We start from the raw sequence: 16290 nt of genomic DNA on the forward strand, positions 1-16290 counted from the left end.
ATAAAACCAGTATTAAAAGTAATATATAGAATTGGGCAAAGTTTTCACATCAAATATTGTGTTCCAACAGATTTCTTTTTTTTTTTTTTTTTTAGAACTCAAAAACTACAATATAAAACATTTGTGATTTAGGCAGAGGAAAAAAGTGAACAATTTGGTTGTAAACCTTGTAAACCACAGCATTTCAGGTTCTTCATGAGAACAATAAATTAGATCTAATGTCCTCATTGCCATCTCTGGTTTGCTTCTCAGAGCAGTGTCCTCTACCCTGACCCCAGAGAGAAAAGAACCGAATAGGCTCATAATCCAGGAGGGATATCTGGATTATGGAATAAAGATGAGAAGAATGAGCCATGGCAGTGTTCCTGGTGCAGAAGTGCAGCAGGTTGCTGACAGGAGATGTGCTGGGAGGACTATGACAGTATGGGATAGGGGGTGAGAATGCCCCACAAAACCCTCCTGTCCAGGGCATTTCTCTACACTCACATTTCTGCTTTAGGACACACTGCTTTAAATGCTCTAGTTTGCTTATTTCTCTGTATCATCCCTGGAAAAACCTTTCTTCTATGCAAGCAAAAGGACTGCAGCACAGAGAGAAAAGAAGAAAAATTTCTTTACCTCTGGAAGATGTTTTGTTTCTCACTCGTAGTTTCTCTGGGAGTTTAGTGTTTTTAGGAAGTGAAAGGAATCTTTTTGTATTTGCTGCAGCCTGCATGCAAAGAAAACCAAACATTTTAAGTCACTGCAGCCTAGTGTACCTGCATAATGCATGTTAAGATACACAACTGAGGCTTGAACAGGTTTCTGTAGCTAAAGGGCTGGAGAGTAGTTTTGAATTAGCTAATATGTGATCCTTTACTACACACTCAGTGCTGATTGCTGGCTGAAGGCTGTGCTAACTAAGGTAAAGACTGAATAAACTCAAGCAGTTTAATCAAATGAAAACCTAGTGCAATGCCCTCTGAGATCAGAGTTAATAAATGTATCGTCTCTAACCTCAACCTTGCCTGCACAGGCTTTCCTATGGAAGGCAAATGCCATTAGCATGGCACTTCATGCAGCTTAAAACCTGTTTAAAACCTTTTATTAGCCAGCTGCAAAAATATGGGTGAGACTGTAGCTTGGGCTCAAGAACTAATCTGCATTCTGATCCTGCAAGCACTTTATACATATAAATGACTTTATACAGTTGACTAGTCACACTGAACTTGATGAGGAATTTAGGCACCAGCATGATCATTTACCAGTCCAGGGCATAAAATCCTTGTTTTCCCCAGACTAAGATTTAAAGGTTCTGGGAACAGACCACACTTCATACTTCTAGAACATGACAGGTACTTTCCAGGACAAGCTGCTTTTTTTTTTTTTTTTTAATTTCAAAAGTTTCTCAAGGACATCCTTTCTTACATTTGCTACAAAGATTTTTAAAATCTTTACAGACAGCCAGCTCTCCTATGCTAATACCATTACTTGTGGCAGACCCAAAGGGAACCTGAAGGAAATTTATTTTCCTTTTGAGATTTTTCCTCTTTTGATTTTTATTCTTTTCCTCTTTCTCCTCTTCCCTCCGTGGAGGATTTATCCATGGATAATTATTCTTAAAATTATAGATGGTGTGTTTTAAAAAGTTATCACACATCCTTTTTTTCTTTCCCTGCCCCAAAAGTCCTGCTGAGTCTCCTCACTATACTCCTCACACAGTAAATAATTTAATTGTATGAAAAAGATATATGTAACTGTGGTTGAGGAGAAAAAAAAATCATTCAGGAGCAGTCTTGTTGTCATAACTAACACCACAGTAGCTCTGGAAATGATCACCTATGAGACATTATCATCCTTTTGGAGAAATTATTCCAGCCTCAACTGCTGAAGGACAACTGTATCAATGAAGACAACAGTCACTAAATACTCCCGTAACATGAAAATACATATTCACAGGATGGCTAATTTCCTTGGTATCTGATATGAGCCAAAGGATCATAATTAGTGCGCTCCATTCCAATATGGTTGGAAGTTTACAACTGCAGGATTGCCTCAGAGAGCCAAATATTATCATGCCACAGCAATCCTTGTAAGTGGAAGCAGTTTTCCTAACCAGTGTCAAAATCTGAAGGCCTGACTACATTTTATGAATACTAAAGAGCATACAATATTCTTCAAATTAAGAGCTTGCTCTGACTGATGTGATCAAAGTCCTCTCCTATATTTTGGAGCTTATTGTAAGTAGCTTTTCTATCTCAAAGTCATTTTTAACCTTTAATCATCCACACTTCATCAAAATACTAATGGAGAATACTGATCATGCCTACATCGTGTACAGAACCTGTCCAGCTTCTCTGAGGTAAAATTATGGCAGCAGATCCCACTCCTACATCACATTCTACAAGCCTGAAGCCTTGCTGAAGGTGTCAATGAAAATTAAGGGGCTCAATGCAAATTAAGTGCAACTCAAGGTGTGTGATACTACATGTGCAGTTGTCTTCCAAATTCAGGATTTTTCCCTGCATGTCAGATGATTGCTTTTTCTGCATGACAGTTAGCTACAAAGAGCAGCTTTCGATAAAAATTTAAAAAAACCCAAACAGACCAAAAAAACCCCAAAAAACACCAGAAACTGCAAGTACCGGTCTCTCCCTTGAGAGACTGTTGGTTTTCCTCAGGCTCTCCCGAAGGCTGTGCCGGCGACGGATCAGAATTTCTTTGGCCTGCTTCTCACTTGCATCTGCAGCCAGGCTATGTCGGTTGTAGGACATTGTCTGAAATGGAAAAGCAGTGATCACAGCCTGGAAAGCTTGATGTCAAATGTGGTAGACTACATGAACAGGAAAAAACAGGTTTTTTGCTTTAATAAGCATCATAAATCCTAGTGAATAGGACTGTTCTGCAGATGATTAAGAACAAGAACAATAATTATGCGGAGAATATTTTTATTAATCTGCTTCACAGCCACCTGGGTTTTTTGTTGGTTTTGGTTCATTTTTTTAACCTGCTGATCTTTATAATGAAAGACAAAATGGAAGAAGCTGGCTTAATACCATGTTTACCCCCACACTGGAGTAGCTTGGTCAGTATGTCAGCAGAGGACACATATTTGAAAGTGATGAGTCCCCTAGAGGGAAGTCATTTTTACCTCCAGCAAGCTGAAGCTTGCTCAATTTTTGAATGTTTTCCAAGGGCTCAGGCATTCAAACTACTTAGCCACAGGAGGACTAATATGAAATGTCCTTTTGCTTTTATTTCACTATTTTTCCAGTTCATCATCTCTGCTCTTAATACAAACAATTTTACAACTGGAGGCAAATAGGAAATCTAATCCCATATCATGAAGTGACCAATATACTGATACAAGTAGACAATGTTGGGTTGAATTTGCACCTATGATCCTACTTTAATACTGTGGTTGCCTCAGAGGTAATAAGACAAAAAACATTAAGCCTTATAAATAGTACAAGATCAAGTAAGTATTTACACAGAGGAATGTGAATATGCTCCTGTACATATGACAGGATATGGATTCAAGGCAACAGAGTTAAATAAGAGCATTATTTGTTATTATATGATAGAGCAGATGCACCAGCTCAAAGATGTGTTAAGAAGATAATCAGTATATTACAAGAGCAGTGGGATATTTATGTAGGCAAAAGTTCATCCTTACTCGGTGTCGTATTTGGTAGAGATTCTTTGTTAATATTTCCCGCATGTTTTCCATTTCAGTGGGAGAAAGGGGCTTTATCTTTGCTTCATGATAGTCACTGTGGCAGAATAAAAAAAAAAAAAGGAAAATAGGGGAGAGGGAGAGAGAGAGAGAATGTTTTTATTTTTATGGTCAGGAGTGATATTTGAATTATTTCCTTTGTTAGAGGTGGATACAACATTTCAAAACAACTGAGTAATAGGTGAAAACCTAACATGTAGAAAGGAAATCCTGATTTAATTTGAATCTGTGGTAAGATGTAAAATGTGATAAAAATTACAGTAATTTGTCCACTGTATTTAGGTACTATTGAAAATGCCCCTCAGGCTTCCCTTGTAGCTGTTCTCAGCAGGCAGGCAGGCAGGCAGGCAGGCAGGCAGGCACGTGTCCAAGCCCACCTCTGCTGTACAGGGCAGATGGATGTGCCAGTGAGCAGCTGTCCCAGCATCGTCCCACAGAACACAGCCCTTCACCTGAAGGTATAGGCAAAAGGCTCTTGTTTCACACCCCCTCGCTGTTCTGGTGACATTAGGGCACAAAGTACCCTAAGCCAAAGTGCTTATCCTGCCTGCAGCCCAGGTCTGAGATAAATTATGTGACCCAGCTGAGCTGCTTGGCCGTGCTGGCATGGCTTGCTTACCTGAGAGACACCGATGATGGCACCTTGCTTATCATCCCACTCTCTGCCATCTCTATGGCATGCTTGATCTCCAGCTTCTTGTACAAGGAAACAATGCTGGATTTGGGCTGGTTCTCACGGATTAGAAGTCTTCGCAGATACTTATTGTCAAACTTTTTAAACCTGTACATGAGGCAAACCAGCCCAACCAGTTAATTCTTACTGTGCATAGTTAAGGAAAGCCAATATATTGCAGTTAATGAAATTTTAAAGGATTTTATTGTCTGGGAATGTGTCTGTTCATGTTAACAACTTAATGCTGAGTAACTTAAGAAAGGGTCAACTTTACTTCAGATAGATACCCTTAATAGGTTAGATAGGTTAATATGTTAATGGGCAGTCACCCTAGAAGCAACTTAAGACGTTTAGGTATTCTGTTATTAGAAAATATTATTTTTAATTCTCTGTTTTCATCAAGTCAAATAGAACATTAAATATTTACTGTAATAACAAATAAAAGGCCAAGATTTGCATCAACTGCTTTTTCTTTGAAATTTTAGCCTGCTTTTGTAAAACTTTAGAAGTTGTTCCTTTCTCTAAAGCAACTGCACCCTCTTGGATGCTTAGTGAAAAAATATTGATTACAGCTGGTGTTGATTTTGTTTGTCAGAAAATATTTTGCCCTCCAGACATTCTGAAATTATTCTTGAATTTGGGTGTGAAGGTCATGAAGAGGTGGGACTCTCCTTAGCTCTGCAATCTTTTCATTAAAGATCTCACATAGACTGGAGGAGAACCAAGCTAAGTAAAGAAAAGCTGCCCCCATGTCATGCATCCATCAGGAAAGCATCCTCACTGTGTCATCCCCAAGTCACTTGGTGACAGCTCTCCTCAGCCATTCCTGCTGGTGCTATTCTCTCTTTATATAAAACACTTAAATTCTTGGAGCAGAGACTAGAGGGTGGTGAGCAGTGCCCATGCTTTGGGTCTAAAGAATTCGGATGTGAAAGGAATTAGATCCAACCATATGATGATGATGATTCAACAGATAAAGTAAAAATATGAATTATTCAGGTATTGCCAGGGGTAATCTTCTTAACTAAGTCTTAAGGAAAACCATCAAGAGCGGCCTGCAGTGAGGACCTCTCATGTTTCTCATGCCAGCTGCTGGATCATTCTAGAGGAAATCCACTACCTTTTGTATGTTTACAATCAAATAGGAAACTAACCCATCACTTAACTGCCCTAAGAAATACAGCTTGCAGGAGGACAGCTGGGTGGGAAAAAAGGCTCAGCAGACACAGAGGAAATGCTCTGCAACAGTCAGAATCATGCACCCTCAGAAGAGACCATCCTTCACCCTGGGATCAGAGGGCTGCCTTTCTTCCCAGCTGGAGATTCTGTTCTACTTGCTTGCGGTTTTGTAAACGACATTGTTTTGCTACTTTCCCTTTGAAACCCACATGTTCTAAAAACAACCATATGCTTTCAAGAATAAATGCTGAAAATGAAATTTGATGCCCAACAGCCTTTGTTTGTTGCTGCAGAGCCATTTCAGTCTCTCCTGTATAATAAAGAGTTTCAAATGCCATTCTTACTTATCTCTCCAAAAGTTGTGACCCCAGTGTCCACACACATCTTCAATTCCAGTCTTCACATGGTCAAAGAACTAAAGGAAAACATTGGTTCATTACATAAACTTATAGACATCACTTGCCTTGTCCTTAGACCTTATTGGTTGCCAACGTACTTTAAAACAGAAACATCTAGTCACAACTCAGGACAATGCTTCAGTCCTACCAAAGCAGTTCAAACCAAGCTCAAAGACAGAATCTGTTTTTTTCCCCCTGAATCTTCCTTAGCTCACAACAGGACAGAAGTTAGTTGCTAATTTCCTCAGTGTCAATCTTGCTCAGCTCCTGCCTGAAACTAAAGGGTTTTTCTATATTTTCACTTACTTGAAATTCCCTAACCACTTGCTGCTATGGCTGGAACTTCCCCAGGCCTGACAGTGAGGCAAGAATGACTTTTGGAGAAGAGAATCTCAGTGGACAGAAGCTCCCTACATCAGCACCAGCCCCTAGGATGCACAGACAGAACTGAGAGCCAGCAATAGGTTCTGAGATCTATTTTAGGAATTTGTATCATCTTAAAGCATCCTGCCCACCTAATATTAGAAACATGCACTTCCTGAGTCCATTATCAATTAGGAAAAACTGAACTAGTTCAGCTAAGGTCTCACTTGATCCCAGAGGCAGCATGTTTGCTTTTAATTCAGGAACCATCATAGGGGTCTCTCAGTCCCAGGGAAAAACCCTGATAGACATGTCCAAAGGATAAGCTCTAAAAGGAGAGACCTTTAGATGCCTAGATTGGCTTCCTTCCCAAATGTGGCCCTCACTTTTCCTCCCTTTTGAAATTTCAAACCACTTGCCTCAGGTATGCTGCAAGGAGAAATACATTCAAGAAGATGCATGGCTAATAATCTGCAGCAATTGGAGACACATGTACCAAACATATATCCATAAAAAGGCTGATGGTGTAAGATTTAGTAAGTTTAAGAGTGTGTTTAAGAGAAGTTTGTATTTGTTTAATTATATTAAATCAAATGCACTATAATGTAATTAAATCAAGCCAAAGGTTTCCTGATGTAGCCAAATTATAAAATAACATGTATCTCATGTGCGAAATAAACTACAGAAAGTTAATTTACTTCTAGATCTGGACAATTAAGAAAGTGAGAGATTCCAAAATAAGGATATGTAACAATAATTTGTGCAATTGCCAAAAGTTAAATATAAGCTTTACAATTATTGTGCTTAGAACAGCTATCCAAAAGAAATCTAGTACATCCTCTCCATAATACTGATGCTGAATGCTAGTCTGTCTGAACGTGACTAGGAATTTCATCTACACAAGGGTTTCACCTATGATACTGAAGCTGCAACATACCCTGTTATAAATCTCTTCACTGACAGCAGGCTGCTTTTTATTTGACCTTTTGACATCAAGAAACTCCACGAGTGGGCGAATTGTTATTCCCTGTGAAGGAAAATAGAACACAATAATTATAAAAGTGAATTCATTCCTTTGATTAGCAGGTTTTGCACTATGAAGTCCTTGTCAGCTCAGACTCCATTAATGCAACAGGAAGAAGAGAGGGGCACCCCAGAACTGAGAGCACCAAGAGGGTCAACCTAACAGAAAGTATTAGATCACCTATCCCATCCACAGTAATTTTAAACTTTTTCTTTTAGTTTTGTTATGTGTTAGAAAAACATGGATAAATAAACTGATTCCCTATAATTTCAAAATGAACACGTAAAGTCCTCCTTTTTAGTACTTACATCCAAAATAGGTATTCAAAGATATGTAAGCAGTACTATTATGGATATCTAAGATCATGAAACTATGGTTTTTTGTAAATATGTATCCTTTCCTGACCATTCTCAGAGAAAGAACAAAAAGTTTTGGCTATTCCCTCAATGATATAATGGTTTTCAACAAATATTTGTGGAAGAATTAAGATAATTTGTTTACTTGTACAGACACACTGGCACAGGGGAGAGGAATGAATCTCCTGTGGTGTTGAAATCAGTCCCTGCTATCCCAGACACCCAGGTCACATTTCTTTTCGTAAATGAGTCGAGCTTTATTTTAAAAGTAGTTAGGTTTCTTTGCCCCATTGCTCATAATGGAACACTCATCTTGAATCTTATTGTTCTGATAATTAGAAAGCTGTTTCTTAATTGCATCATGGTCACTGTGTACCACTTTGTTCTTGTGCCAACATTTGTCTTTTTAGTTTAAACAGTGTTCACTCCCTCATATAAACAGTAATTATAGTCCCTCTTCTCCTTCATCTTGCTAAGGCCAAGGAATCCTGGTGTCCTTTCCCATGACAGGCTTACCAGTCCCCCGATCACTCCAGAGCGTGCCACTATGCTCTAATGGAAATACCTGTCTCAGTGTGTCCTAAGATCACATTTGCCTCTCTTCTGTCCCCACTGTATCACTGACTTAAAATCTACCCCATTGCCAACTCAACTAGTACACCTGCATCTTTTTCCCTTCGTATTTTTTTCCAAATCAAAAGTTCCCATTTCACAAGAGAAATTCCTAGTAAGAAAGTCCTTGCCGAGAACACATTTGCCCACATTACTGTTCAATTTCATTCTGTTCCTCTCAAATTGGCCCTCAATTCTTTCTACAGTATACTCTATCTTACTGTCACCCTGAGAACACTTTTCAAAATCTGTCATCAAGAAATATCAGCAACAAAAACTCCTACATCTATGTGCCATGGTCAGTTAACAAGAGTATTAACTTATCCTTGAGGAATTCCTTTAATAATATCTCATCAGCCTATTATCTGGCCAGGGAGGTTGAACACTTGAACAGGTGCCCAGAGAAGCTGGGGTATCTCCATCCATCAATATATTCAGAATTCAGTTTGACATGGCCCTGAGGAACATGATCTGACTTGAGGGTTGCCTTGCTTTGAACACAGGGTTGGACTGGAGACCCCCAGAGATCCTTTCTGACCCAAAGGACAATTTGCTTCTATTTCCATTTAGAGGAGGAACTGCGAGCTCCTTCTTCATTCATTTTACAGTCATCCTTATGTCAATCTAAACCTCAGTTTAATGAATAGTTACACAAACAATCTCCTCTGTAGCCCCCTCCCCAAAGATTTTACAATAGTTCAGTTAAATGAGATTACTCTGGAAAATAAACTGCCTTATGAAAGAATGATACCAGGTTTTTCTTTGATAATCATGTTGCATCTCACAGCAGATACCATTTATCTCCATATTTTAAACTATTCTGTCCTTCAAAATTAGTTTTCACAGCTGAAGTCAACTACCTGACCTCCACCTTGCCCCTTTGCCCAAGCATGAGCACAGATGCTTGCTTCCCACACCATCTTTTTCCATGTAAAAGGCAGAGTAACAAAATTCTACTTTTTTTCCCACAGACCTGAAATTTCATTAATAGCCACTCACATCTCTCTCACTGCTCTGGAAAATGACCAGTCTGATATGTTTATCTGATGGGCTTGGCCTCCTGTACATTTTGCAGGTTTCAGTCTCTTGCTCATCCTTGACGAGGTCTCCATGGCCAGGTGATCATCAGAAGCAAGTTCTTCATGTCCCAACACACACCTGGTGCTTTTCTAGGGCTGTCCAGCTGGTTTGCAGCACCACTTCCTAACACCCAGACTCCAGTTCACCTGCCTGGGCCCTCACTGTCATTAGCTCACTGTGCACTATGTCCAACACTGAACTGCTGGGTGAACACACCAATTTAAACATTCTAGGAAAAGGAATTACTGCTGAAGCTGTGCCCAGATTATCTTCTGTCTCTACTCCAACCTCACTAGTCTTAAATACTTAGTAATACTTGCATGTTAGCATAAGGACTTAATATCTGGCATACTTTTGCTACCTGCCTGTGGTATGCACAGCATTTTTTCCACTATGACTATAGCAAGTACCTTCAAGTATGTTCCTTACAGTAATTAAGTTAGAAAATTTCATTTTCTACCCATTAGAGGTACTTATTTACAACATGTCTGAGAAAGAAGAAGTTCAGCAGGAGAAAGGTATTACCTGAATGAAAACAGTAAAGAATATCACCACGATAACAGCAGTGATGAACAATTTCTTCCTGGGAAACACAGCAGGAGGAAGCAGAAATACAAGTGAAAAACAAATTGCTCCTCGGAGACCTCCATAGGCAATAATAAATTGGTCCTTGAAAGTGAGAGGTATTGTCCGGAATACATTAATGATCTGAGTCAGAACAAAAACACCTGAGGGAAAAAAACAGAAATACAGAGAGGATGGGGGGAAAAAAGGGAACTTCAGAGCTAGCCCATGATGCTAGTATTTGTTTAAAAAAACTTCTATTTGCTTCTTACTTTTTATTTGCTTCTTCAACATATATTATTGAAGAAATGAAACATTACTTAGCAGCTTGAAGTACCATAATATTAAATTAAAAAGCCTTAGGAACATCATTTTGAACATATTTAGTGAGCTAAACACCTCCAGTCAGCTGGATTTAGGACCTGAAGCAGCTAACAGATCTCCACAAGACAGCTACCTGCTAGACTACACCTCTAAAGCAGCAATAATTCTCTGTGCCAGTAGAGACCAAGACTCCTAATTGCTTTATTAACTGCATTTGAGGTGATTTTGAAAACTGGTTTGTCTCCACCATCAATCTGTGCTTTGAACCCTGCAAACGCCTGTTCACTCAATTTTACTCACACAGACATGAAGGATGCAGGACTGGGGAGGGGGGGACAGGACACCAGTGCATGCTGGTGTACCTTGGAAAAAGGTTCCAGGGGTGACTGGAGTAAAGGAATAAAAGCAGGTGAAGGGAGCAAGCATGGGGGGCAAGAGCTGGGCGGCAATCAGGGTGTTTGGCTGCTTTTCAGCATATTGATTCAGCATATTGATTGTGGGGTTGCAGGTGCAGTAGGAAAATAGTCCAGGTTTCTGCTCTGGAAGGAGACTTGGGAGCTGGATTAGAGCATGATGCACCTTTACACATGCAGGGACTGAATCATTAGGGATGAAGCTGGGGAGAGGAGCAGATTCAAGACCTACCAGCCTGCCCTGCACTTAGCTCTCTAGGTAAAAGAAAAAGAGTAGTGCTTTAAATTCAGGAGGGATCATTTTCTTACAGGAGTTTTTCTTTACACTTCAATTACAGCATTTCCTGGTTTGATACTACTCTTGTCAATGACTGTGAAAATCCCAAAGCTAGTAAACTTAAATTATAAACAAAACAAAAACAAAGCAAAAAAATCCCACAAACAAACAAAGAAGCAAAACAAAAGCCCCACAACCTTTTTAATTCCTGAATGATTGCTAATTATTTTTACCAAAATTTGCTCATTTGTAAATAAAAGTTTACTTAAATACATGTATTGTGATAAACAGGCAGACTGCTTCTCACTTTAGGTAAGTAAGATCAAGGCAAAACTGATTTTTATGTTCCATTTTAGGGAAACGTGGAAGCTGACCCTGTGATATAGGGCATGTTACTAATACAAAAACCATTCCACAAACTGATTGGTCTCTGTCTAATTTTTGGCAATTTCTACTTGACAAGAAATAAAACACTTCACTTGCAAAGAATACTGACCCATAGTCAGAGACTTGCTTACCCAGTGCCCTCCAGATTAAACAGAAGAGGAGGGTGAAGCTAACAAAGGCCCAGTTCCACTCATGGTTCTTCCCAACTGTAGACACACCCATGAAGATGAAGATTAAAGTCTCACTGACACTGCTCAGCATCTTCATGAAATATTTTATCGTTGTATAGGATTTCTGAGAAACATTTTCCTCCACATATTTATTCATGGTCATGGCACAAGCTGTAATCCTGAAAGGCAAACATTATCCCATATTTCATTTGCCTTATTTTTTTTTAGCCTCTCTTATATCTATATAATATTATTCGTTTTCCCTAGTTCTCTTTAAAATGCAAAGCATAACTTATTCCATACCCAATCTCAAATTTACAGACTTCAATTTTGGGCATGATTTATTTTTTTGTTCTGCAATGGGAAGTTTTCTGAGCAGACATCAGTGCACGGAGAGTTTTTTCACATACAAACTGCACATGATTTGTGCAGGGGTCACTCCAACTCTGTTTTGAAAGGGGCAAAGATGAGGAGAGACAGGGACAGCCTTGGAAAACAGGAGTTGCTGCATCTCTTGCTGCTGAGGGACATCAGACAGGGTGGAAACTGCATATCCTGGGGCAGGGCAGGACTTCTTCCCTACCAGCAGCTGTCCAACCTCAGTGGCAGTGACAGTAGCCAGCTCCTCTTTCCAAGCAAAGTAAGCAGCAAGGCTACAGACAATTTGTCATCCTTCACCAGTTGAGACCTGCTCTGCCTGCATATAGGGCTGAGAAAAATATCAGCAGAAATAACACTGCTGCTGCTGCACATTTAAAGCGTCTACAAATGAGTGAAATGGGCATCTCAGCTGATACATGAGAGAAAAGAAAGGGCTTACTGCAAATGCATCCACAAGTCTATTTTTGTATTAGCAGAGTTTGTTAATCCTGGGGAAAAACATTACTGGTTGTACATCACTTGCTCAGTGTGGCTGCCCACAGTACAGGGATGGCTGAGGACCACTCAGCTACACATTTACAGGTTTAAGGGTAGTTAGCAGAGCTGGCTGGAGGATAACTCCAAGGTGGTGTCTCAGTGTAGGGAAAGACAGTCTGAGCTCACTAATAATTATCAGGGAGGACAACTAAGGCAATATACATTGTGAAACAGCTGTCATTCCTGGTTCTACTGTCTAGGGCAACAACATCTGCTCTGATTTCCCAGTGAAAAACATCCATGTATGGGTTCTCAGTCAAACCCATCAAAGTTTGTGCTAAAATATTTTAGCACACTAAATCTAAACTAGGAAAGAGAGATGTAATTACATTGTCTTTCTGAATACAGCCAACTAATCTAGGGTTATTTATTCCAGTTACACTGGGTTTTCAGATATAAGTATTTGCTAACATGGGGGATATTTCTTCATGCTGAAATCTCTACACTTCTCTCTCTCATGGGGCAGGAGGGCAGGTTTGCTAGCATCTCTGAAAATTTCTGTTGAAATCTCCCAAATCTTGTGGAGATTTCACTGCAGAAACTCTTCTGCTAAGCATGTCCTGCCTCTAAGCCAAAGGCCCCATCTCTGAATCACTCTGAACCAAACACCTCTGAATGTGAATGTAAATGGGAAGGCAGACTGGGACAGAGCTCAAAAAAACCTCACTGACATTATGAACACATGACAATATGAGCATGCCTGGGTTCTTTCTTCTAAATAAGGGATTTAAAAAAAAAATTGCAAAGCGGGAGGAATCCCAGAAGCAGCAGTAACCTCAAAAGGACCTCCATACAGTGAACTTCCTTTGCATTTTGCAATAAGGAATCTGTAGCAGCAGCTCAGGTTGTAGTCACTGGCAGATTCTGAACACATTTCTCTTGAATTAATTAAAAACTAATTAAAGTTAGTTTTGTCCAGAAGTTTCATTCTCTTACATTGAACCACATCTACAGCCCCAAAGTGGCTGGGCAACAATAATTCTGAAGGACAAGTCTGGGAGGACATGTGGACACTGGGAGAGGACACACTGTACTCTGTTGACCTCTCCCAAGCAGCAGAGACCCTGAATATACATCAAAGTGAAGTAAACCCAAGGATAATGATGTGATATGGGGACAGACACAGTCTGATGGGGCAGATAGTGGCTTACAAATACAGGCAGAACAGAGCACCCACTCTGCCCTTCACCCTGCACTTTTGCCCACCTGTACTTGGTGATGGAGAAGGATCTAGTGAGCACAAAATAAATGCCCATTGACATGCAAAGACTAACTCCATCCCTAAGCAAAGTCCAAGTCTCAGGAGGAAGAAAGCCTCACTAAGGCTATCCCAGACCCCCATCTATATGTTGTACTGAAATAATTGTCAGCCCTCTCCTCACTGTCAGCTGATTTCACCAGAGTCCTGAACAGAAATATCCTATGTGGTCCACAGCTAGCATGCTGCCAGGGAAGCAGAGCTCATCCTGTCTACACAGGGTACACTGTGGAAGATATAATGTAGATTTCATAAGCATGCAAGCTTTGTCTCTGAAACACTCAGTGGTTAAGGTAACATTTCTAGTTTGAGCACATGGTTAGGATAACAGAGGTGCCAATACTGACAAACTGATGATGCTTTTCACAGCTTTCCTTCTTCTTCTGATCTTACAGTTACCCAGACTGGGGACTTACAACAGATCCCATATCATGTGCCTGAGCAATAAAGTGGGAGAGGACCTGGCACACACATAGATTTTGTCCTGACAAGAAGCAGCACCTTGGTCGGGACATGCACTCAAGCCCAGAAGCCTTCAAACACTCCTGGGTTCCTCAGTTTGTACACTGTTCTGATGATCAACCACAAAAGTACATGCACAAGTCTTCTCAAATCCACTTAACACTTTGACCTGCCAAAAGCCTCGTTCTCAGACCAGCTCCTCACTGCACTGCCACAGCCACAAAGACATCAGCTGTGGCTGGGCTGTGACAGCTCTCCTGTGTGCACACTCCTCGCCTGCACAAGGGTAGCCAGTCTGCTGCAGCCCGGCTGCTCCCGCCGATGGCACTCACTGGAGCTGGCAAGAGCAGGGGCAGCGAGTGCAAAGAAGGCAGTGGGTGGGCTGGAAAACAGCCATTCCTAGGTCCACTGTCATTTCAGAGTCCCAAAGCAGCAGCTTCGTGCCCTGAAGCATTAGGACTGTCAGGTCTGCATCAAAGGCACAACGAAACACACAGCACTGTTTATTACCTTCTTAAAATAAATCGTTTTCATGATTATAGTAATTTAGGAAAGCCCTGCAGCATAGGGAGCAGGGAATCACGCTCCGGACATGGTTTGTTTTTGGAACCTGAGGTAATGGAGACACTGTAAATGGATGTCTAAGATAAGAATCTGTCACCAGATTAATCAGAATCCTTGCAAGCTGTAACTTAAAACACCTACCACGCTTACCCACTAGAATTTAAAGGGACAACACTCTTATTTTCAGTCACATTTTGCATTCATTCAATTAGTGTCAAGCAACAGAAGAGTTGGTTCAATGCTACAAGAAATAGAGCTGCAAACAATTTGTTACTCTTCAGATAAGTAATATTCCATACCTAATCACTGCTCACTTGGAATCAGGTATCTCTTTAGAGTATTTATTTACATGAGAAAAAAATGTTGAAGTCTCCTTCATTTGAAAATTGTGTGGGGATACAGTGTTAAAATTTAGTATAAAATCAATGTCTTTATGCAAGGTTTTATATACATTATTATAATAAATTCTTCACAAACTAAATTTTTACTGTCACAATGATCAAAGCCAAAGCTTAGATGTGTTTTATTTTACATTTTTTACCCACATACATTAATTCTGGCTTCCAATTCTGTGACCAGAGTAGTTACCTTGGTCAAAAAGGGGAAGGGAAAAGCACTTCATTGCAATTAACCTGAAACATTCTGTACTTCTGAAGAATAAAAGTCTCACTGTATAAACAGTACAGTTTCTGTCAGGACTGCAATAAACTAGGCCACTGGGTTCAATCCTCAAGTTTCCTTGACCTACTAAATTTACAGTAGTTTCAATGTTTGCTCCTTTCAGACTGCTAATTCATTGTTGCAAAAAAAAAAAAAAAAAAAGAAAAAAGAAAAAAAAAAAGAAAAAAAAAAGAAACCTATATTAAAACTTCTGCTGCTTCACAGCCTTTATGAGAAATTAGTAAGCAGAAAATGCAGCATGGAAGCAAGTGACTAAAGCTCAGATTTGGATCTGTATGTTTTACAGCTGTGATCCTCATTCATGCCCAGCTCTGGTTACAGTAGAAACTCTTTCCCTCCTTCGGAAGAGATTTTCTCCCCGCAGCTCCCAGGGACATGGTTCAGTCCCTTCACTGCTGCAGCCAGGTAACCTGGTGCAGGGGTTATACACGGACATTTCAAGAATCGTTTATCCTTAGAATGAGTACACAAACTTATCAGAAGAGGGACAAGTGCCTTTCGTTCCCTTCTATTCCTCTGCCAGTGAATTCCTACTTGCCCAGGAATGAGGCAATCTAAGCATCTTATTTATTTGGTAACACTGTACGTTCCTGCTCATGTCCTTCCCCTAAAGTATGGTACAGCATGTAACCTCAAGGTCTCACTGACTATTTTTATAAACTTGGTTATGAAAGAAGTGGGAATCAGTAGTTTAACAGGCTCATGTGGATGTGGGTGAAAAAGGGGAGACCAGGCAATTGTTCCTCACAGGCTGAATTGTAAATGGCCACAGAAGCAAATAATAAATAAACTATCTCGGTTGTAAGGGACATTCCAAGGTCATTTGCTCCAAATACCTGCTCAAAGGAGGGCTGAGTTTTAGATCAGACCCA

The 16290-nt window shown here is 40.1% G+C and overlaps 1 protein-coding gene across 1 annotated transcript in view; it reads right to left on the bottom strand.

Annotated features, from left to right (window-relative positions):
- Window positions 1–16290, bottom strand: part of SLC9A2 (solute carrier family 9 member A2) — a 33781-nt gene that overhangs the window by 3759 nt on the left and 13732 nt on the right. The window contains exons 4-11 of the mRNA XM_058045780.1: window positions 11497–11714; window positions 9926–10128; window positions 7266–7355; window positions 5912–5982; window positions 4335–4496; window positions 3656–3752; window positions 2625–2756; window positions 619–709 (exon numbers count right to left, since the gene is read on the bottom strand). Coding sequence (XP_057901763.1) covers window positions 619–709; window positions 2625–2756; window positions 3656–3752; window positions 4335–4496; window positions 5912–5982; window positions 7266–7355; window positions 9926–10128; window positions 11497–11714 — 1064 coding nt within the window. The remainder of the gene's footprint in view (window positions 1–618; window positions 710–2624; window positions 2757–3655; window positions 3753–4334; window positions 4497–5911; window positions 5983–7265; window positions 7356–9925; window positions 10129–11496; window positions 11715–16290) is intronic.

The sequence above is a fragment of the Melospiza georgiana genome, chromosome 2 (assembly GCF_028018845.1).
Source record: "Melospiza georgiana isolate bMelGeo1 chromosome 2, bMelGeo1.pri, whole genome shotgun sequence".
In the NCBI taxonomy this organism is placed as follows: Eukaryota; Metazoa; Chordata; class Aves; order Passeriformes; family Passerellidae; genus Melospiza; species Melospiza georgiana.